Source organism: Camelus dromedarius, chromosome 11 (genome assembly GCF_036321535.1).
Source record: "Camelus dromedarius isolate mCamDro1 chromosome 11, mCamDro1.pat, whole genome shotgun sequence".
Taxonomy (NCBI): Eukaryota; Metazoa; Chordata; class Mammalia; order Artiodactyla; family Camelidae; genus Camelus; species Camelus dromedarius.
Genome location: NC_087446.1, coordinates 9418069 through 9440794, shown reverse-complemented (window position 1 = coordinate 9440794; position 22726 = coordinate 9418069). Strand labels below are relative to the sequence as shown.

Below are 22726 nucleotides of genomic sequence, written 5' to 3'. Positions count from 1 at the left end.
TCCTTTCTGGGCCAAACCACCATCACCTCTTGTTGGTCCTCCTGCTTCTGCCCTCACCCCCTCCTCAGCAAGTAGGAAGAGTCTGTTAAGAATAAGTCACACCAGTTGCTTCCTCCTTGAGACCATCCTAGGGCCACCCGTTGCTGTAGAATGAAATCCACAATCCCTCCCATGGCTGGGTACCCATGTAAGCTGCCTTTGCCTGCTTCTCTTTACACTCACCCTTCATCTCTTTCTAATTGCCTTGGCCTTCAGGCTGAACTTCACACATGCCCCAGGCCCTTTGCACAGGCTGTCCCTTGGCCCTCTCTTCATCCTTCAATAGTTTTAGGCATCAGTTGCTCAGGGAAGCTTTCTCTGAAGCCTTTTCATTCTCTGCCACTCCCTCCTCTGGGCTTCCTTTCTATCTGTAATGAAATTATTTTTGATTTGCTTTTCTCAAAGTACTCTTTGCAAATAAGCTTTAAAAACCAATAGTGCTAAAAAGACTTAGAAGAGCAAAAAAACAGGAGTCCTCCCAAGGCCCTGGCCCACCCCGTGTCCCAGAGGCATATTCACCCTCTTAGCTACTTCTCCTTGTATTTATCTCCATTTTGCTAAATCGGGTTTGTTTCTCTGTCTCTCAGATCCTCAATTTTACCCATCATCTACTGACTTCCTGTTATGGTAGATGAGGATTTTAGATTTCTTACACACTCTGGTCCCTTTTCCTCTTCCTCTCAAAATAACAAATTTTCTGTTAAATGCATATTCAATGTTTCCATTATTAATGCAATGTAGATATTATCTCCTGCTCAGCCAGGGGTTAATAATTGCCTCATTTCTTCATTTGCTTAGATTTTTAAAAAAATACCTTCGTTTTCTTGGACTACTTCCATACACACCTACGGCTTCATAAAAACTTCACAGTGGCATTTCCGGGGGCTAACCTCAGGGATAATTTTTTCTTGGAGACTTCTAAACTCCTCCTGTCTGTCCCCGCAGTCCCCCGCTGCCTGGGCGCAGCTGACACCCTGGGATTCTCTCTCCACCATTAGTTCAGGGATTCCCTTCAGTGTTTTCTGTGTTACATCCAGTTTCCTGAATCCCACGTCTTCCTCTTTAATGGTTTATTCCCTTATTTTGTTGGCGTGCATCCTCAGTAACTTCCTGAGCGATTATGCATGTTTGAAATTCATTCTCCTCTCACCCTTGTGGATGGCCTGGCTGGGTGTAGAATTCCAGGTTGAGAAGCTAGACTTTGATTTAGAGGGTGGAAGACATCCATCCATGTCTCTGGTTTCTAGCCCTATTCTTAGTTTCAATCCTTTGTGTGTAACTCTAGATAGCTTTTTTCATTATTCTGGAAGCTTCTAGAATCTTTGCTTTATCCTTACATTTCTGACATTTTATAATGCCTGGGTCATGTTCCGCTCACCAACACCAAGTGTTTGGGGAACTCAGTGAACTATTTGAAGCTGAAGAGATGTGTTCTTCAGTTCTGGAGAAGATTTTTTTTATTATTTCCTTCTGGAACTTTTATTATTTTACTACTAGCCTCCTAGACTAATCCTTTAATTTTCTTGTTGTTTAATTTTACTCTTTTTCTAGCTTCTGAGATAGAATTATTTTCTTCTGAGATGAAATTTATTCTTATTATCTTCCAACTCTTCCATTTTTAAAAAAATTAATCAATATATTTTTAATTTCTAAGAGCTCTTCTCTGTTTCCTGATTATTCCTCCAGTATGGCATTTTGTATTTATTTGTGGATATAATACGTTTCCTTATATCTGTAAGGATAGCAATAATGATTTCTTTAAAAATTTTTTTTCTGATTACTGCCTTGTCTCTATTTCTTGCTAGTTCCTTTTGTTCTTCGTTTGACTGGGTCTCTTTCATGTTAGGGCTTTCCTCAATTAACTAGCCATCTTTTGCCTTCCATTCATTTTTCAGAATGAAGCATTAAAAATCAGACTGGAAACTCCATGTAGGAAGGCAGGGCTTGCAAAATAGTGGACATCTCTGTAGGTACAGCTGGATGTTTTGTCAAGGACATCCAGGTGTCACCAGATGTCAGCATCTGTAAAACTTTTCACTGGAGTGGTTGGATCTTGTCCCCAGTTTCCTGTCTGGGATGAGTGTATTCCTGGGTGGTAGCATTCCTAAACTGGGCCAGGGAAAGGCGCTGAAGACAGTCTGTTAAGTATTCAGATTTTCACTGAACCCCCCTGTATCAGTCAGCTACTACTGTGTAACAAACAACCACAAAAATCTCTGTGGTGCACAATAATAAGCATTTATTTCACTACACAACTTCAGGTCAGCTGGGATTGGTTGATCTAGGCTGGGCTTAGCTAGGCTGATCTCCTTTGAGCTGCAGGTCTTCAGGTCAGCTGGATACCTCTGCTCCCTATTTCTTTTGTACGCTTGGAACCAGCAGGTTTACCAAGGCTTGTTCTTTTGTCAGCACAAGAGAACATGGTGCAAGTGCATCAAGTCTGTCCTTGTGGTGCATATGCTAACATCCCATTGGCCAAAAGCAAGTCACATGGCCAAGACAGCCTCACTGGAGTGGGAAAGTACCCTCCTCCCTGGAGGTAGGGGATGGAGAGAGTGATTACCTGCTAAGCATAATTAAGTCTACCACATCCCCAAGAATCAGTCTGGGGCCTCACCCCAACCTGATGTGTAGCTAATGTCCTTGGGTCCAGAACTCTCTGGTTGGACTTCCCTACCCCCATTAGGAAGGGGTGGTTGCCTGGCTGCTTAGCATAGTGGGGAGGACCCGGGGAGTCTAAGTACTCCTTAAATAGATTTCCAAACAACCCCTCTGTTTCCAGGCTACTGCCTCACCATCTGTTGTGTCTGGATCCCCTACTTTAGAGCCCCCCAGGATTCCATAAGGCCAGTAGGTTTGCATCTCTCCCATCTCCAAGCCCCCACCCCATCCACCACAGAACAGCAGACACTTAGGTTTGTCTTTCCTAGGCTCTGTTAAATCATTTACCACCCCTCCATCTGCTCTTCCTGCTTCTGTGCTGTGGTTTGGGGTCACAGGTGTCTCCGGCTTTCTTTGAAGACGAGAGTCTGTGTTTCTGTTTCATGTTCTTCTTCTTGTTGGGCTGCTTTTCAGCCAGGGGTGAGGGGGTGGAAACATCTCTACCTGGCACCTTGAGGCCAGCATCTCTTCCTTTTTCTGTTGAATGCACTTATGTGGTATGTCGATCAAACCCCATGGCAGGTGTTGATTTACACGTCTGTTTCTCCCACTAGCCTCTGAGCCCCTGGGGAGCAGACGGCTGGGTCTCACCCCTGCCTCCAAGCACCACTTGGCATAGAGTGTATTGTTAATACATGGGAACTGAATTGAACTGAACTTTAGATTATATGGATGACTGCTCATCCTTTCACTTCTTCAAAGGCTTCAGAAGTCTCTAGAACTATCCTAGATCTGTCACCCTCCCCAGAGCCTACCTTGCCCTGCCACCCACATCCCACAAGGCCTAGATAGTCAGATGTCCCCAGGGATGACTATTTCTTGGGCAATGAGGGAGTTAAGAGTGTAGGGAGGAGGGGTAAGAGGTCAAAGGAAGAGACAGCAGAGACTTTGGCCCCAGAAAAGTCATTGTTTCAGTGTAGCCCTGTATCATCTCTCATGATTCTGTGAGTTAGCTGGGCTCAGTTGGGTGGCTCTTCTGCTCCACCTGCTGTTGGCTGGGGCTGCAGTCATCTGGGGACTCGACTGCACTGGCACATCCAAGATGGCTCATGCATATGACTGGTGCCTGGGTGAGAATGCTGGAAGGCTGGGCTCAGCTGGGTCACTAGACTGGTTGGGTCTCTCTCTCCATTAAAGTCCATTCTTTCATCTGCTTATTCAATTATATAAACAACAAACATTTATCCCAGCGTCCACTAGGCGCAGGTACTAGTGGATCATGGTGGCCCTACACTGTAGCATCTGAGTGGCATAATTATGTTTCTAAATGAAGAAGACCCCCCAGGCTGCCTGGTAGGAGGCTGAAGTATAGGCAGGGAGAGTGGAGGCAGGGAGGCCAGTGAGGAGACTGTAGCTACTGTCCAGGGGATGGTTGCAAGGCTTAGAGCCAGGAGCAGCAGTGGCAGATGAGGGGTTGGGTTTAACAGATATTGGGAGACTGAATTTTCCAGGCTTGGTGACCAATGAATGCTGGGTGACAGAATGGGAGAAGTCAGGGGGACCCCAGGCCTCTGCTTTGGGAGAAGGCCCATGGAGAAGCCAGACAGAGAGCCCCAAATGAAGTAGGCTTATCTGGCAGGTGCTTTCCTCACCCATCAGGCAGTGATGTTATTGCAAGGGGCCAAATCTAATGCACCCAAGCCCTGCCACCCAGCCCAGGACTGGCACTAGGTGGGTGCTTGGGGAGTGGCTGTTGTCGAATGAGTGAGCATCATCATGTTGTCAGCTCCTGCCCACAACTAACATTTCTTCCTGTTTCAAAACCCCTCACCCACTTCCTTCAAGGTTTTTCTTTCTTACCTAAAGGGGATCTGGTCCTCAGCCAATTTTCAGAGCAGAAACGAGTTACTCACCCCATGTCCAGTGAGTTCTGGACACAATGATACAATGGAATGAGCACTAGGCCAGGAGTCCTAAAATCTCAGTTATAATTGCTGTCAACTAACAGTAACAGAAAGCTTGACTAACAGTGACATAAAGAGATAGGTGGTTTCATTTTCACTCTATTGCCTTAACAAGGCAGCCATTGGCATTTGTTCAGCTGTCGACCAAAGTTGGGAAGGATCCAGGCTTTTTTATCTTTCTGCTCTTCTATTCTTAACATGTTAGGCTGTATTTTCAAGTTTGTGGCTTCAGGTTCATAATGTGGCTGCTGCAGCTCCAGACATCTCATCAGTGTTCATCAGGGAAGGGGACAGGACAAAAGGTAGCATTGGCTGGCTCTATCGTTTTTTATGGGAAAAAAAACAAAAACTTTTTTTGATTCCAGCTGATTTTCTGGTCTTGTTGGCCAGAACTGTGCAAACTTGGAACTTCAGCTGCAAAGCAGCCTGGGAAAACAAATATTTGTGTCTGGGGCTAGATAGATTGCTGCTCTGCACAAAACTAGGGTCCTGTTAGCAAGGAGGATGGGAGTAGTGGTAGTGGGTGGAAAAGTACAGTGTCTGCTTTACTGAGCCGAGCTCTAACTCCTGTGCCTCTATTTCTTTCTTTACAAACCAGACCAGCTCGTACCTACATTAGAATTAAATGAGATCGTGTGTGCTCAGTGAGACCACGCAATGGTGAGAGAATTTATTTACTGACATTATTATTGGTATAGAGCAAGGACTGTGTCCATTGGGGTGGGCTCAGTGGAAGAAACACATGGCAGAGCAGGTGTGAGCACAGGAGAGAGGGAGGTGGGGTGTGGCCAGGCCTCAGGGCCACCAGGAGGGTCCTCAATTTATCTCAAGGCCCCAGAAGAGCAGGGAGCAGAGAGGCTCTCCTCTATTCTGGCCCACTGGAAGGGGTTTCTTGGGGCTTTTAAACACTGAACATATTAATGTATGGGGTCTGACCCCTACACATCTGTGTCTGTGTCATGTGTCGTGTGTGTGTATGGGGGTGGGAATGGGGAGAGTTAGTGGATTTTTGGTTTGTTTCAGAGGAGAAGTAACTTTAAAAACACAACGATCTTGTCTGAGCTGAGACCAGGAAAGGCCCTGGGGTTTCCCCCTGCACCCTGTCCCTTTCAAGAGGGTGGGTCTCCTGGGAGGCAAATAAGCTGAGGTCTTGCCTTGGAACTTCAGGACTTAGGAGGGCAGTGGAGGTGGCCGGGAGCTCTGGGAGAGTGGGGAATGGAAGCCCACAGTGTTTCCCTGGCTGGGAATTGGGGGACTTCTGTGTTGTCAGGAACGGGGTCTTAGATCTCTGTTTTCATTCCTTTCTTTTAGCTTCTCTAGAGTGGCAGCCCCTGAGGGCAAGAGTTCAGGTGCACCGCTGGCCCCCTGCACCTAGAAGAGTGCCTGGCAAGGAGCAGGTGCTCAGTAAACCTGTGTTGAATGAATGGATGAAGCTCAGACAGAGAAGCGTAATCGTCTTCAGGATGGGAAAGTCTGGCACTCATGAATTAGTGAACACTGAGGTGGGACAGGCTCCACACCTGGTACCATGACCCTTTCGGATGAACTTCTTAAGTCCTTACCGCAGCCTCATCTCTCTTTTAAAGAAACTTGCCTGTGCTTAGGGCCTGCTGGGGCCGGCATTGCGTCTTTACACCGTTCAGACAGTTTCCTGGGACCTCCAATAGTGGCGACTGGGGGTTTCTGGTTGCTTAACACCCAGATTCCCAAATTCCGGTAAGGTTCTCAGTCTCCATTTCAGACCCAGCCACCCCCCCCCCCTTCACCTAGAGTGTGTGGTTTGGCGCGGGGCTGCCTCCACTCCTTGCTCTGTGCAGCATGTAGCCCAGACTTGACCAATCGGACCACAGCATCTTCCTAACAAATATAATTGGTTGAAGGGACAGCCCAAGACCTATGCTAGTCCAATCAGAGTGAGCCTGAATCAGAACTTAGCCTGCGGCAGACACTTGCTTTTTTTTTTTAAACTGAACTTGAACCTGGAAGGATGAAGCCTTAAGAGTCACCTGCCTAAGAATGAACCAGACAGCAGAAGGTAGAGCAAAGAGGTACAGGAAAGTGAGCCCTGATGACACCATTGAGTCCCCTTGATCAAGCTATACCTGAAGTCATGATATTTCCAACCTTGAATCAATAGATTTATTTTCTGCTTAAGCAGGTTGAACTGGGTTTCTATTTGCAATGGCAAAAGTCCTGACTGGCAGGGTCTGAAAGTCTTAAGACTCTCACAAGTAAATGCAGCTCAGGATCCTGTGAGTGGAGCAGAAAGGCTTGAGATGGCAGGAGTCAGCCGGACCCAGCCTCTTGACTGGCTGGGCAGATGCCCGCAAACATTTTAGAAAATATGAATGTTTTATGTTGTCCCAAAAGAGGACTAAGACCAGAGAAGTAAACTGCTGAGACATTTTAGCTCAGTAGGAGAACTTTCAGACAAGAAAAACCATCGATATTGGAGTAAACTGCCTCAGGAGGGAGAGACTTGTCCCTGAACATACACAAGTGGTGGCTGGCAACCATCTGGCCCGACGTTTCCAGAGGGGATTCAGGCATTGGATGGAAGGCATATACAGGTAGATGATGCTATGTGGGGGCGTCTGACCGCAGCAACGCAGGGGTGGTTTATTGGGTCCTGGGGCTCCCCTCTGGCCCCTGGGAGTGCAGGAGCATGAGGGGATGGGGATGCAGCGCCTACAAATTCATACCCTTCGGGCCCCAGAGGGCCTCCAGCACAGAGAAGATGATCAACCAAGCTCTGAAGCCATCTGCTAAGAGACGCCACAGGGAGGGGACAGCATGGCCAGTCGGGGTGCCGTCGGGCTTTTGCTGGGGGCCCTGAAGGGTCAGAAGCACCTCCCATGGCTGGGAGGGCTGGGTACGTCCTGGAAGGAAGATAGGCAGGCAGTAAGAATCTGGGGACAAGCAGAATCCACAGCCCACACCCAGCTTTTGCTCAAGGTCTGCCAAATCCTTTCCATTCTTCTTGTCCCCCCTCCAGGAAGCCTTGTGGCTGCCTCCAACCCACACCCACCCATCTTCTGCCCCCAGCAGCATCATAGCTCAGGCTGCCCTGCTTCACCCCTATATATGGGTGTCAGGCCTTCCTGGCTCAGCTCAGGTCTCCTGAAGGGCAGGGGCCAAGGTATCTGCACCCTGGTCCTCCCGCCCTCCTGCAGGGACGCGGAGTGGGAGCTCACTGACCCCACGCCTTGGCTCAGGTTTCCTGGCATTTTCTGAGACCCTGGACCTTCCTTCTGGGAATTGGGCTCACAGAGCGGGACTGGATCCGAGAAATGGGGAAACTGACGCCTCTTTGATGCTCCCTCATCTGTCCTGGTTTAAATGCCATCCCAGTGAAACTTAGGGCCCCTGAGCAGGGGCCTCCCTCCCAGCTGGAGCCCGCTCTGTGTGGGAAGTGGTGTGGGGAGCGGGGGAGGGGACAGAGGGTCCTGAAGCCGAAGGGGAGGGGTTCTCACCCCTAGAGGATGCTGCAGGGCCGCTTCTGCGGCCGTGTGGGCTGGGGGCACAGGACAGCGCGGATCGCCTCGTCAAAGACGGTCTTCAGGCCTCGCTGGGTGAGGGCGGAGCACTCCAGGTACTTCACCGAGTCTGGGTCAGGGCAGAAAGAGGGTAGGGGCCTGGGTCAGGGCCGGGCAGAGCCCCCTCCCAAGCCACATCACTGCGCCAGGCTGTGGGGCCCACCTGGGCAGTGTCACTCAGGGCAGGGTATTCACCCCTCGGGCCCAGCTTCCTCATGTCTGAAATGGGGAGCTTGAATTCAGAGGGAGAAGTTAAGACCCATGAGAGCAGGTGTGTGTCTTTCTTGGGCAGGGAAGCCCTCAGTTTGCAGAAGGCAGCAGGAATTCTGATACTTTCCTGGCAAGAAAGGAGCTCAAGCTACAGTGACTAAACCTATGGGCACCTCACTTTCTTCAAGAACATCGCCACATACCTACCTCCACGCTTCCCCTGGGAGGCCTGAGGAACCCACGGCTCACGCACCAGGCCCTTCCAAATGTCACCTAATTGGTCCTTAGCATCACCCCATTTTACAGATGAGAAAACTGAGGCTCAGAAGTCGCTTGTCCAAAGTCACACGCTAGACATGTCCCCTCCCCCTAGAGGTGGCTGGGGGCCCTCAGCAAGAAGAATGGGGACTAGGGAGCCCCCCTTCCCCCAGGAGGGGACAAGACTTCTCCCATGTGACCATTCAAGGCTGGAGCCTGGGGCACAGCCAGCGAGAAAGGCAAGCTGAGCCCTGACTCCCAGGGCCAGTGTTCCATGGCCTTCTGGAAGGAATCTGTGTGAGTTCCTGTGTTCACTACAACCCAAGCAGTTTCCCTGAAGTGAGCAACAAAAAAATCCCCCTGAGAGAGGCCTGGGGGCTGATTTCAGAAATAAGAGGAAGGAGAGGGCCAGGGGAGAGGGGGAAACTATGTCTCCTCGCTGGGGAGAAGGAAGCAGATGGACGGTGATCAGCACCTGCTCCCTGCCAGGCACTGAGCTGGGCGCCTCCGACAACCCTGTGAAGAGATACTATGATTCCCCACGTCCCAGGTGAGGAAACAGGCCCAGAGAGGGGAAGCCCTGGACCCAGAGACACACAGCTGGGAGAGGGGAGCCAGGCTCTAGGGAGGGGCAGCCTGGGGACCAGGGAAGCCCGCCAATGCCTGGGGCTGGGAGAAGGAAAGGGTGGGGCAAGGAAGAGGACACTGAGACTCAGAGGAGATGTCACTTGTCCAGCGTCCCACACTGGATGTCCCCCTTGCCTGTGGGAACATTCTTCCACCGGGGAGCACGGGCAGTGGTCTCAGGGCTCATTTGGCAGGAGCGGAGCATCCCCAGCTGGGGCCAGGAGTCTCGTCACTATTACCCTCTGTGCCCAGAAGGGTGTCACTGGGCATTTGGCCACTGTCTCCCTGCAAGGGACCCTAGCCAGTGACCACTTGTTCCTTCCACACCCACCAACTGCGTACTCCTTGGCACCTGCCACCCTCTTGCTTCTTGACTCAGTGGTGTCCAGAGAAAGGGTCCTGACTGGGGGCCTGGCCACTCCAGGACTTTGGCCAGTCCCCTTCTCTGGGCCTCAGTCTCTCATCTGTGGGGGCAACAGATGATTTCAGTCATGACTGAGGGAGCCAGGCAGCCCGAGTTCGAGTCTAGACTCTGCCACATCCTGGCTGGATGGCATTGAGACAGTAACTTCTCCTCCCTAAGCCTCAGTTTCCTCCCCTGTAAAGTGAGGTGGTGAGAGTCCCTCCTTCATAGTTGCTATGACAGTGAAGTGGGAGAATGCACGGGCCCAGCACCCAGGAAGTGCTCAATCTATGCCGCCCATGATTAGCAGCTGGGATCAGAGCTGCCCCACAACTTATCATCGTCCTGGGCTGGTGGGCAGAGGAAGCAGCTGTCCTGCTCATCAGCCCGCAGGTCCCTCAGGCTCCCCCTTGGCCTGGGCTGGTCTGAGGCAAGTTCAAGGTCACTTCCCCTGCCCCATCCCCACCTGGGATCAGCTGCAGGAAGGATTGGCTGGGGGCCAAGGCAGGACCCCCCCAGTCATCTCCTCACGGAGGAGAAGGGACCTTTGGGGAGTGTGTAGGCTGGCTTGTGTCAATGGGGAAACTGAAGTCCAGAGAGGGAGAGCCACTGGCTCGAAGTCACACAGACAGTCAGTGCCAGAGCTGGGAGCAGAATCCAGGCTTCCAGGGCCTGTCTTATACCAAATCCTGTGCTTTAAAAAGGAAGGATCAGATGCAGCTGGAGAGTCACTGTCTTGGGTGGAAGGAGTCCAGAGAGGACAGGCTGGTCAGAAAGATGAGCAGGCAGGCGTGCAGTCCCCAGCATTAATGAGGAAAGACCAGCGGGGCTGCGAGCCAGAGCCCCTAAAATGGGGCCTAGGGCCGGGGTTTAAGCAGCAGTGGGGGCTCCTGGGACAGATGGCCATGTCACTGGGCTAGTCATGTGAAGGGGGAGGTGACGGCTGCGGTTTCTCTTCCTGTGAAGAGATGTGAGTCCCCAGGGCCCTCCCAGTTCCGGCGGAAGGAAGAAGGGTAAGGCTGGGGCAGGGATGGGTTGGGGAAGGCCCAACTAGTTCGGGGGCCAAACCCTGGGCCTGCGGGACCCTGTGGTGAGACAGAGTATCCTGGGCAGGCAGGTCGCTGCTCAGAGTGGCCAAATCCAGCTGGTGGTCCCAGGCTCTTGGACAAGTGTCCCATCCCTGGGCTGTAGGCAGGTTAGGGCCTGACCAAGGACAGCAGGCCTGTACGCCATGGAAGAGGCCAGACCCATCGGTCATCACCTCCATGGTGCAGGCAGCCCTGAGCCACCACGAGGAGGCCCCCAAGCCAGTAGTTTGTTGTCCTGTGTTCAGATCCTGGTTCTGCCACCTACCAGCTGCGTGACCCTGAGAAGCCACTACACTTCTGTGGCCCAGTGATCAAGAAGCAAAGAGGAGTTGGGTTGAGAAGCTGGGGCGGGGGCTGGGGGATGGTGGGAGTCGGGAAAGGAAGACGAGAAGGAGGCAGAAGAAAAGGCATTACCCTTCAAACCCAAGCAGAAGCACCTCCTCCAGGAAGCCTCCCCGGTGCTCTGTGCAACCACAGCACACCCCTGCTTCTGTCTGTCAAAAGGCACTCATCTCAACACCTGCTTATGGATTATACTGCTAATAATAATTAACTCAGAGTGCTTCCCATGGGTGGTGCTGCTCTAGGAACCTCCTGGGTACGAATTCATTTAATGTTCCCAACCACCCAGAACTGACACTGTTGAGGAAATACAGGCACAGAGAGGCTAAGTGACCCGCCCAGGTCCCACAGCTACTCCACAGCAGGGCCAGGGTGGGAAGCTCACAGCCTGGCCCTGAAGCCTGTGTTTGCCATCACCACCAGGCAGAGTCGGGGCTCCCCCTGCACCCAGCTCCCCTCTTTGAGCCCGAGCCTCGTACCAATCTCCTTGGCCAGTGCCAGGCCCTGCGGGTAGGTAATAGGCGCCAGCTTCTTCTCCTTCAGCTTCTCGATGGTGTCCTTGTCGTCCCGCAGGTCCAGCTTTGTGCCCACCAGGATGATGGGTGTGCTGGGGCAGTGGTGCCGCACCTCAGGAAACCACTGGGCCGGGGAGTGGGGTGCGGGGTTCATGCAGGGAGCAGGGGAGCGGGAGAGTGGGGGAGAAGAGGGGCACCAAGTTGGAAAAAGATGGGGGGGGTGTGAGGGTGTGAGAAGAGACGTGTGCAAGGCCCAGGACATGTGGTTGCAGGAAAAGAGGAGGCCAGATTTTGTGCAGAGAAAAGAGGCAGGCATGAGGATGTGGGAGGAGGGGAGGAGACACAGTTAGAAAGCAAAGTGCAATGTATCAGCCCCCGCTGAGACTCTGAGTCTCATCCCCTGAGTCCCCCTGCCCCACACCAGCCCTTGTTGGCACGGAGGACCCTCTCTGCCCATACCATCGCTGCTCCAGTCCCTCCCTCCCATGCTCCTTCCCTCAGGGTCACCTGCTCCATCACCCCAAGCTCCTGCTCCGTCCCACTCACCTTGGCACGGACATTCTCGTAGGAGGCTGGGCTGACGAGGGAGAAGCAGATGAGGAAGACATCCTGGGGGATCAGGCAAGGGTCATTCCTAAAGGGAGGTCTGGAGGCATCCCCCTTGGGCCCTCCCACACCTGGGCAGCCACTGAGGGCTGGAATAGCCCGGGGGATGCTGGGTACTGAGGATCCACTGGAGAAGGGACTCCTTTCCTGCCTCTGCTACCAGGCTGCTGCTTGTTAGGAAGGAACAATCCTTCCTAAAAGCCAGGGCTTGTTCTAAGCAGTTTACCCTCACACACCGCTGTAGCAGCACTGCTAAAGCCCCATTCTACAGATGGGAAAAGTGAGGCTTATAAGGATTAAAGGGTCTGCTATCTGGAACTCCAGAATCCACACTCCTCACCAGACATTCACTACCCTGTCGTCTGATCACCAGCCCCAGCCCTTTCCCTATCCCAAAGGGAGAAACTAGCAGCCACAGAGCCAACTGTAGGTGTACCCACCTCTCTCCTCCCCACCCCAGCACCCCCAGGGCTCACCATCCTGAGTTCCCTAGTGGGTCCCTGTCCAGGATCTGCCTCCCCTACTCACTGAGAACCAGGTGGTGCCAGAGCCCCTAAAGCAGAGGGGCTGGGAGGACAGATGGGCAGAATGATGACAGGGGCTGATGGAGGGCTGGGAGGGAGTGCAGGGATTCCTCCAGCTCATCCTTAAGGAGAGGGTCAGGGTTCACCAGGCCGAGCTGGGAGCTGGGCAAAGGACATCCCAGGCAGAGGGAACAGGAATGCAAAGGCCAAGACCACAAAGACGGGGTGGGGCAACATACCGTCTGCGGGTAGGAGAGCGGCCGGAGGCGGTCATAGTCCTCCTGTCCAGCCGTGTCCCAGAGCCCCAGGTTCACGGGCTTGCTGTCCACCATCACATTGGCTGAATAGTTGTCAAACCTGTGGGAGCAGGCAAGGCAGAAGGGTCAGTCTCCAGTCCCAGAGTCTGAGGACTTGCAGTCCACGGTCCTACAGCAGAGGCCAAGACCCAGAGAAGGGCTACAACAGGACCCAAGTCACACAGCATTATGCAGTTGGGTTTTCTTTTTTCTTTTTTTGAAATACTGATTCATTGCATTAAATAATTTTACACACAGCTAAGCAAGCATCAGCTATTTTCTGCCCTTACTCATCCTTGGGAGAGATGATTTTTCGAGGCTGTACAACTTTCCCACCAAGGCATGATGAGAATAAACTTTACCTGCCTCCTAGGCTGGACGCTGTGGCTAGTCACCCAGTATTTGTTGAATGAGTGTTCATCCCCATCTTAGGTTGGGGTCACCCAGAAGCAAACCCAGCGATGAGGAAGCAGTACAAGTGGTTTATTTGGAAGTGACCCCGGGCAGCCGAGGAAAGGGAGTGGGGAAGAGGAAGGGACAGCAGCCAATATAGAACATGCTATTGAGCTGTTACTGGCGGGGGTGGGGGAGAGCATGGAGGGACTCGAACTAGGTTTTGCTGGTGCCACTGTGCTCAGGGCGTCCCCCAGAGGATGCAGGAGGGAGCCAGGGTATTCACCCACCATCTCCACCACGCACTGACAGAGGGATGTCCTGGGGTGTTAATTCCCCTGGCCTTCCAGCCCACCCTGAGCACGTGCCAAAAGCTGTCAGTCATGGAAGATTTCGGGAAATAGCACTGGCACATACTGGAAAGACTCTTGCTAAGGGATAGGGTGGGGCAGATGCTAAAATCTCCCTGCTGGTACCAGAGAGGCCTCCGCGGCAATCAAACAAGCTTCCAGATTTTTTGAATTCAGTCCAGTAGTTTTCTCACTGCACACATCCCTAAGAGGGAGAAGCTGGTTCATACTCTGGAAGAGCAAACTGGGATCAGAGAGGTAGAGTGACTGGCCCAAGGCCATACAGCCAGTGAGCAACCAAACTAAGTGAGGAGCCAGTTTCATCTGATTCCACATCCAGTGCTCCCTGCCCCTTGCCACAGCTGCGCTGCCACAGATGGGCTGGGGACCACCACCTTCTCTCTCCTCACTGAGGTCACCCACGGAGGCCCTGCTCCTTGTCCTCTAAGCTGGGCCACTGAGACCTCAGGCTCCTCCACCTTCTCCTCCTAGTCCTCCCCTCACACACCAGCCAAGCCATTCCATTTCCAGGTAAGGCTCACCCCTCCTGCCTCCCTGAGCTTGTTCACCATGTGCCCCCTGCCTGTACCCAGACCACGTGGTCCTCCGCACTCTCCAGCCTTTGCTATTGTCTGTGCCCCTCTCAGGAACACCCTTTCACCCCCTTGTCACCTTTGTCTCCTATTCATGCTTCAAAACCCTGCCCAAGCAGTCCCTCCTTTGTGGGGAAAACTCCCAGTCACCTCCTTCCCTGTCCCCCACCTGGAAAGAGCTTGTCGTCCCCACCCTCAGGCAACTGCTTTGACTCAACTATGAGCCAACATTTAGTGTGTCTCCTTCCTGCCACAGGCTGTGGGCTCTGTGGGGGCGGGGCCCATGTCTGCTTCACCTCTGATGTCTCAGGACTGGCACCTAGTGAGGGTAGGTGGATCGGAGTCAAACCAAACCGAACTGAAGCCCTTGGGGTGCCACCTTCTCCACGAAGCCCTCACAGAATGCTGCTCAGTGACAGGCTGCAGAAGCCCTAATATTTCAGAGCAACTCCAAAGACATCTGTCCTGAGACAGGCACCCACCCCTAAAAAGAGTGGGCAGTCTGACGTGTTTAACACACTGTGCCCGTTCAGCCCTGGTTCCGCAGATGGCCCTGCTCCCTCCTGCCTGGAAAGCTCCTGCAAACGCCTGACTTCCCACTCTTCTTCTTTCGCCGTGCTAGGCTGACTCTTACTCATCCCCAGTCTAGCCCACTTCAAGGTCACCTCTTCCAGGAAGACTGATCTGAGCCCCAGCCTGTTCGGGGCCCCCACCCAATCCCAACTCAGAAATCTTTGGTAAATTCAGCACCCAAATGGCAGACATCAAGCCTGGCTTGTTCCTCACTGCCCCTGGAGGCCAGCATGGCATTGGGCACATAGTAGGTGCTCTGTGTACCTACTCTGGGTACCACTCATATCGCCGTGGGATTTCAGATAGAAGGAGCTGTCCAGGGAGACACCACTGGGCATGATGGGAAAAGAAGTGCCTGAGGTTTTTTTTGGCTTTGGCCAGAAACACTCCTCTGGGATGAGCTCAGGATGTAGAAACATTTTCCTCTAATGTCCAGTTTGAAATTCTAGCGCCAAAAAGCCCCCCAAGATTCCTTGAGCCAAAAGCATCTGTCTTCTCCAAGCCACCTCCAGTAGCAATGGGGAAAGAGCTGATTTCTGGGAGGTATAGCAACACTGAGCACCTACTCTGGGGCTGGGCAGAGGTCCAGGGACCTTCATACATACATTAGGGACCATGTGACCCAAGACAAAAGAACTTCAAGTTATTCCCATTAGACAGTTGAGAAAACCTAGGCCCCCAGAGGTCAAATAACTTGTCCAAAGCCAGCCAGCTCATAAGGAGAGGAGCTAGGATTTGAGCCTGGCTCCTTCTGCACACTCATTTGTGAGAGAGCAAGTAGACAAATGCACTGCAGGAGGGTTCATTCGCCTGGGGTTAGCCACCCAGAGCTGGGAGAGAGCAGAGAATTCCTTGTGAAGCCTCATCTTGGCTGTGTGACTCTGGGTGAGCAACCCAGCTTCTCTGAGCTTCGCTTTCTTCACTGTGAAAAATGCCCTATCTTTTGGGGTCATTAGGAGGATCCAGGGACAGAGGATGTTCAAGCCACCCCATGGGGAGATGCTGAGAAGCTGAGCATTCTCATCCCTAAACATCCCATCCCTGGCCCCTCCCCAGGGGACAAGCTGCCAGAGCCTGAGTGGTCACTGCAGGGACAATGATCCAAAACTCCCGGTGTCCCCCTTACTTCGGAGACCCTCTGGCAGCCAGGACCAGAGGAACCTGACACCACCACCATGGCTAACCCTTACTTCCATTTTCCAGATGAGAAACCGAGGCTCGCGGACAGGAAGGGACTTGCCCAAGATCTCATAATCAGTTGGTGGCAGAGCCAGGGCTCGATCTTGTTACCCAGTTCAGAAAAGCCCACGGTGGAAGCATCACTCCCAGTTCCTGGCTGGGGACTGAGTGGCATTTGAGCCAGGGTGTGGGGGCTGACCCTGAGCCATGGAGAGGGCAGGGAGCTCAATGATCTTCTTAAACTGAGATGGTTTCAGTGGGCTCAGGAAGAGGATGCTATCATTGTGCCCGTTTTACATATGAGGAAACTAAGATCCAGTGCCTGAGAGAGACGCTTGGCATGAGAGTGCTCATGGCCACACGGCTGGAGTGCTCTCACCCAGAGTCCGTGTGGCCTCTTTCTGCACCCCCTCCTCCCACCAGGGCTGCAGGCCTGGCATGGAGTGGAGGAGGGGGATGGGGGACATGAAAGGGGGCTCAGCACCAGGCATCACCTGACCCCCGCCAAGGCACTCACAGACCACAGAGACCAGGGGGTGTGCCTGTCTGGTGACTTGGGGGCCAGGGAGGATTGACAGGTCAGGTGGGGCGTGGACCACTGTTGTCTCAAGGTCAGGGTTCTCCAGACAGTGGGGATCCATCCAGGCAGGGAGGTGACGTGATTAGCTCTGCATTTAGGAAAAGGCCCTCTTGGCCGGTGGCCGGAGAAGTCTTGGAGAAGGGTGAGAGGGGAAGCCGGGAGAGCCATGGGAGGCTCCTACAGAGAGGAGATGGGGGAAGCGAAGAGGGGCCCCAGATAGGGCTCGAGGGGACAGAAAGGGTGTATGAGCAGCGGGGAGTCTTGAGCCAGCTGGACACAGTGCGGGGCCAGCATGCCTGGTGGCAGGAGTACAGGGTCAGGGGAGTCGGGAGGCCAGCAGGGCAGCTCGGCAGGACCCCTGGTGCGTCCAGCTCGAGAGGCTGGAGGGCACCCTGTCTATGGGAATTGCTTGCTTTGCCAGTTTACAAAGGAAGGTGAAAACTAAGTACCAGCTGATCTGACCTAAATTAACCACATGCATCCTTCCTTCCCAGAGAGAAGCCCCACAGAGCTGAGCCCCTGCTGGTGGCTGGGTTCCAGCACCTTCTCAGGGCAGGCTGGAGCATGCTCAGGTGGTCGGGTCACTTCGGAGCCCCCTCAGTGTGCTCGGCGCTGATCTAGTGGACTAGACAGACCAGGGCTCTGTCCTCATGGAGCTCCCATCCCAGCAGGGGAAGTCAGATCAGGACTGGCTATGCAGACCCTCAGGAGGGGGGAGGGATGGACAGGGCCCAGGGAGAGGGTGGAGCGGCTTCAGAGGTGGGGGTCAGGGAGGGGATACCTGAACAGGGCACTAGGTGGAGAAGTGGGGAGCGCAGCGGCCTAGGGGAGGCTGTCAGGTCTGGTCCCTGAGGAAGCCGGGAGTCCAGAGTGGAATGGCTAAGAGATGGCTTTTAAGGGAGGAATTTGGGTCAACATGTGGCTCCATCTAATTTTTGATTTGAAAGCTGGGCTTCCGTTTGAGAATGATGGTAAGAAAGGAGGGCAGGTCAGGGAGGACCTCCCCCCCAATGTCACAGGCACCGGAGAGCAGGGTCTCCTGCCAGGTCTTTGTATCCCCAACACCCAGCACAGGACCATCCACAGAGCAGGCTTCGGTCTCCCCGCCTGTGAGACGGGCTGTTATCCCCCAACCCTCACAGCAAGCTGAGTCCAGCTCTCCCTCTTATCTGTTCCAGCCCGCATCTCCTGGCCCCACCAAACCGTCCCATCCCCGGCCCCAGCGCTCTCTGGACCTTTATCTCTGTGCCAGAGATCACGAGCTGCCTGCTTTCCCCAACTCTACTCTGCCCGGCTGCCGCCACCCTCCAGTGCCGAGGGCTCAGTGTGACTTATTTCCCCTCCCTGTCACAGGGGTGCAGGCCCTGCAGCAGCTGGTACAGAACTGAGCAACTCTGTAGGGAAGGCAAAGAGGGTGGGGTGCAGGGCTGGCCACGTACTGGGCAGGGCCCGATGCAAAACAAAAATGCAGGGCCCCGTGTTCAAACATTAAGAATTTCAGTATATGGTAAACTGACTATACTTTAATTAAAAAAACCTTATTAAAAAAAGAATTTCAGTATGTACAAAATAGATAAACAATGAGGTCCTACTGGATAGCACAGAGAACTATATTCAATATCTTGTAATAATTAATAATGAGAAAGAATATATATATACGTATAGCTGAATCACTGTGCTGTACACCAGAAACTAACACAACATTGTACATCAACTATACTTCAGTAAAAAAAGCAAACAAATAAAAAACAACACCAACAAAAGAGAATTTCAGGATGGGGACATTAGAGCATTAAACCAAGTGCAGGACCCTTCAGACTGTGGGGTGCTGTGCCCACCCAGAAGCCAGCCCTCTCCCCGACTCAACTCCTTAGAGTCCTCTCTGTCCATCTGCAGGGTTGCCCAGGAAAACCAAATCCACTCGGGGCCACCAGGGGCCAGTCTCTCCAGGTTGCTGAGAGCGACTGGCCCTACCCCGGCCCCTCTAGTCCTGCCATCTTGCACCCAGAGAACTCGCCTCCCCTCTCCCTGCACAGAGAAGGCGCCCAGGCGATGAGCGTAGCGTCTCTCAGCCCAACACCGCCTCTTAAAGAAAGGGAAACTGAGGCTCAGAGAAGGGAAGCGATTGGTCTAAGGTTTTTGAGTCAGGGGGGTCTCCAGCCCTGCTGTGACAGGCAGAGACAGGAGCACAGGCAGTGCCAGCACAGCCCTGGTGACGATGACCTTCTGCAGGACCTGCCTCCCTTCCCTCGGCGCTGGAAGGTGCTGAGAAATGTTTGATGGCTGATGGTGAGTGTGCAGATAAGGGCAGGGGGTGGGGGGGGCCCTGGCGCCAGGCCTTTTGGGAAGCTGGGAACTGAACTGGGGCAGGAATCAGTTTTCCCAGGCTTCCTACTCAGGTTTCTCTGCCCCATTCCTGGCTGCCTGCCGTTCTCCTTCCTCAGGCTGGGGTCCCTGAGGCAACTGAAGCCTGGATCAGTGTCCCGGGGAGATTTGTAAGTAGAGGGAGCCCAGCCCACCTAGGGGACAGGCCCCCAAGCTGCTGTGAACCTCAGCTTCCCCGATGGGCACCCTGGGTATAAAAACACCCACCTCCCGTGAGGTCAAACGAGGTGACCCGTGTGTGACATTTCATCCAGGGCCCACACACAGTAGGCACTCAATAGATGGTAGCTGTGATCCGTCCTTCTAGGGCCTCCCCATGATGTTCAATTCAGGTTAACTCAAAACACGTGTATCGTGTATAAGACAAAGTGTAGATTACACTGTGCATAAGACACTCTCCTAAGACAGTGGGAAGACCTGAAAAGAACCAAGCACGGCCCCTGCCTTCCATCAGCTCATGGTCTTGGGAAAGATCAGACAAAGTCACTCTGGGGAATGAGACTCCCTCCAGCTGGGTCAGAAAGGCTTCCTGGAGGAGGGGGCACATGAGCTCTTAGACATGTGGACGCGGGAAGGAAAGGCCCTCCAGGCAGAGGGAACAGCTGGAGCAAAGGCCCTGAGGTAGAAATGCCCAGGGAGCGTTTGGTGACCAGGGGGCGGGAAGCAGACAGAACAGGAAGTGAAGTGCTGAGCCCTGAAGCCAGAGAAGGTCCCACAGAGCCTTGAATGCCGAGCTACAGAGCTGGGGGGCTGTCCTGAGAGGGATGGGGGCCCGCTGAGCATTGGTGAGGGAGGGACTGGTGCTTGCGGTTTACCCTTCCCTGAGTCTGACACCCACGTTCTCCTATGAACAGACTCGTCAGGTGACAGCCCTGCCTCCACACCCAACACGAGGGCAGGCCTCCGATTGGCCTCCAGGAGGCACTGCCCTTTCCCCCCGGGACACGCGTGTGCCCCACTTCGGCTCTCTGTGTCAAGGCCCTCAATTACCTCCTCCTCCACCCACCCCACCCCTATCCTGCCACTCCTCAGACCCAGCCCCTCTTCTACCCTGCGCTGCCTCAGGCCAGCGCTCCGCTCCCCTGGGAGCCCTCGGCGACCATCCTGGCTTTGGTTACTGGATCAGCAGGCAGCTGTGCCGGGCACAGACTGGTTGTGGCACGACCCCAAGTGCCCACGCACGCACGCCTGGCACACAGGAAGTGCCTGAAAAGGGTGGGCTTGGTGATGCATGTCCCCCCCACCCCCCGTCCTCTGAGCAGCCAGCCTGCCCTCAGAACTCACACAGTGGGGATGTACTCTCCCGGGAAGGCGTTGGTGGTGTAGCTGATGAGCAGGCACGTCTTGCCCACGGCTCTGAAAGACAGGAAATTCGAGAGGCCAGTTGTCACGGGCCCTGCCTGAGACACCACGAGATTTCTGGGCACCTGCTGGGTTCCCTAGCCCGGTCCTCAGGGAAGACCCAAGTCCACCCCTCTGGGCCTCTGTGTCCCCATCTGAGACTCCCTGTATCCGTCTTCTCACACCTGGGAGTCAGAAGACTTCTCTGGGGTGCTCACTAAAGGGCAGACTTCGGGGTCCTACCACCAAGATTCTGGATCATGGGTGTGGGGTGGAGCTGGGAATCTGTATTTTTAATAGGCTGTCCCCAGGTGACATGGATGTGGGCCAGAGGGTTAAGAGCATGAGGTGCCCAGGAGGCCAGCTGAAATGGACCAGGCCGCAGGCCCCTGGTGCCTGACCAGGGTGCTGCCATCACTCCCCTGGGATTCAGATTCCTGTTTCACCACCTACCCAGTAGTGGTACAACCTTAGGCAAGTCACTTAACCTCCCTATGCCTCAGGAATCAGAGAGACCAGGGTTCAAATCCCGTGAAGTCTTGGCAAATTGCTTAACTTCTTTGAGCCTCAGTTTTTCCACCTGTAAAATGGGTCTAATATTGGGCTTTGTGGGAAAAGAAAATGTGACTCAGCCCAGGGTCTGACACATAGTACTAAATTAGGGATGGCCGCCATTATCTGTGCTGTCTTCACCCTCAGCCTGCTGGGCTGGGAGGGGGTGCAGGTAGCTCTGGGCCTTCCCCTGCTCCACCAGGTTTTGTCACTTCCTGCTCAGAGGGGGCTGGCCCCCTCTCCTCCTCACCCCTCCCCAGGGCCTGCCACCAAGGTAACTTTGAACAACTGGAACGTTGCCCTTGGCTTCCGCCCTCCCCTCTTCAGATCAGATACAAAGCAGAAGTGAGCGGGGCTGGGCAGGCGGGCCGATAACGGGCAGCCATGCATCAGAATCAGCTGAGGCCTGCCTGATAAACCAGCCCGCCCCAGGACAGGAAAATCGAGTCTCAAGGCCTCAGGCTGCCCCTCTGTAGGATGAGAGGGCTGGATAAGAGGCCTGCCCAGCTGGAACACGCTGGGGTGCCAGGGCTGCACCTACAGGAAACCCCAGGAGGTACCTGGGGGCTGGACCCCAAGACACCGTTGCTGGCCAGGCTGGAGAGGCTGGAGAGATTAGCATATTGAACCTGGCATTTTACAGATGAGGAAACTGAGGTCTGTAGTGGGACACGACAACCTGAGGTTGTCCCTGAGATCTGACAGCTGAGTAGGCCCCTCAGCCCAGCCTGGCCCGCACTGACCCCACAGTCACCCTCCCGCCCCCTCGCTCCTTCTTAGCTCTGTGTCCCACGCCCCTCCCCCTTCTGCTCCTCATCCCCCACACATCCTCCCCAACCAGGCAGGCTGACGTTAGGAGGCTACCTTTATTGAGTATGTGTGTACATGCAGGACAGCCGCTCCAAACATCTCAAGTGACACCACATCAACCCTGAGAGCGTGGACCTCTTCCCAGACTGCCAAGCTGAGGTTCAGAGAGGCAGTGTGACTTGCCCAAGGCCACACAGCAGTGCAAGTCAGTAACTAAAGCCAGTAACTAAAGCCCAGGTCAGCCTGGGGACCCACCCTCACTAGCATCCACAGAGTAGAAGACTTGAGGATCCAGGAGAGAGCGGCCCCAGGCACCCTCAACCACAGTCCTTGTACCCTCCACCTGGCAGGTTCTGGGGTGAGATAGGCAGCAACAGTGGAGCTGTTCTCAGCTCACCCCCGGGGTTCTCTCTGGGCCCTGAGAGAAAAAGGGAGCCCTTCCTCCGGCTGCCTCCCAGGGACTCCTATATCTGCAGGGCAGGGGGCTTCCCCAGAGTTGCCCGGGGCGGGGGTCTCAGGGTTACCCCAGGAGGGAGCTGTGTGCAAGTCCAGCCAGGTACCTACCCATCTCCCACCACCACACACTTGATGGCCTGCATCGTGTCCGAGGCCTGAGGGGCGGTGGTGGTGACAGTTCAGGGCACGGAGCGTTTCTGCAGGCACCGGGGGTGATGAGAGCCTGGACAGGCACCCTGACCGAGGAGCAGCAGCAGCGAGACAGAAGTCAGGAGGAAGCGGAAGGGGAACTTACCCAAGCTGCTGCCCCCACGGCCGTTTGCAGAAGGCGGAGCATGTGGTCTGGCAGAACAGCTCAAGGGTGGGGTGGCCCTCAGGTGCTGGGCTGGGCTGGGCCACCCCTACAGACATCCTGGCTCTGGAGCACCAGCGGGAGACTCACTTCCATGGACGGGGCCAGAGTTGTTCTCCAAGAACTTGAGGCTTCCGAGAATTTAGTTCTAAG

General features: G+C 54.1%; 1 protein-coding gene across 2 annotated transcripts; it reads right to left on the bottom strand.

Moving 5' to 3' along the window:
- Nucleotides 1–6720: 6720 nt before the first annotated feature.
- On the bottom strand, nt 6721–22507 carry RAC2 (Rac family small GTPase 2). 2 transcript variants are annotated; one of them, XM_010994787.3, is made up of 7 exons: nt 22330–22507; nt 20347–20418; nt 12953–13070; nt 12130–12192; nt 11548–11707; nt 8078–8210; nt 6721–7483 (listed from the first exon to the last, which is right to left on the bottom strand). In XM_010994787.3, the coding sequence occupies exons 1-6, from the start codon at nt 22362–22364 to the stop codon at nt 8080–8082; spliced, it is 579 nt and encodes a 192-aa protein (XP_010993089.1). In that variant the 5' UTR covers nt 22365–22507; the 3' UTR covers nt 6721–7483; nt 8078–8079. The 2 variants fall into 2 exon arrangements, with proteins under 2 accessions (XP_010993089.1, XP_031319084.1); XM_031463224.2 differs by lacking the exon at nt 6721–7483 and having other exon boundaries at nt 8135–8210; nt 11535–11707; nt 22330–22499.
- Between the last annotated feature and the right edge of the window lie 219 nt (nt 22508–22726).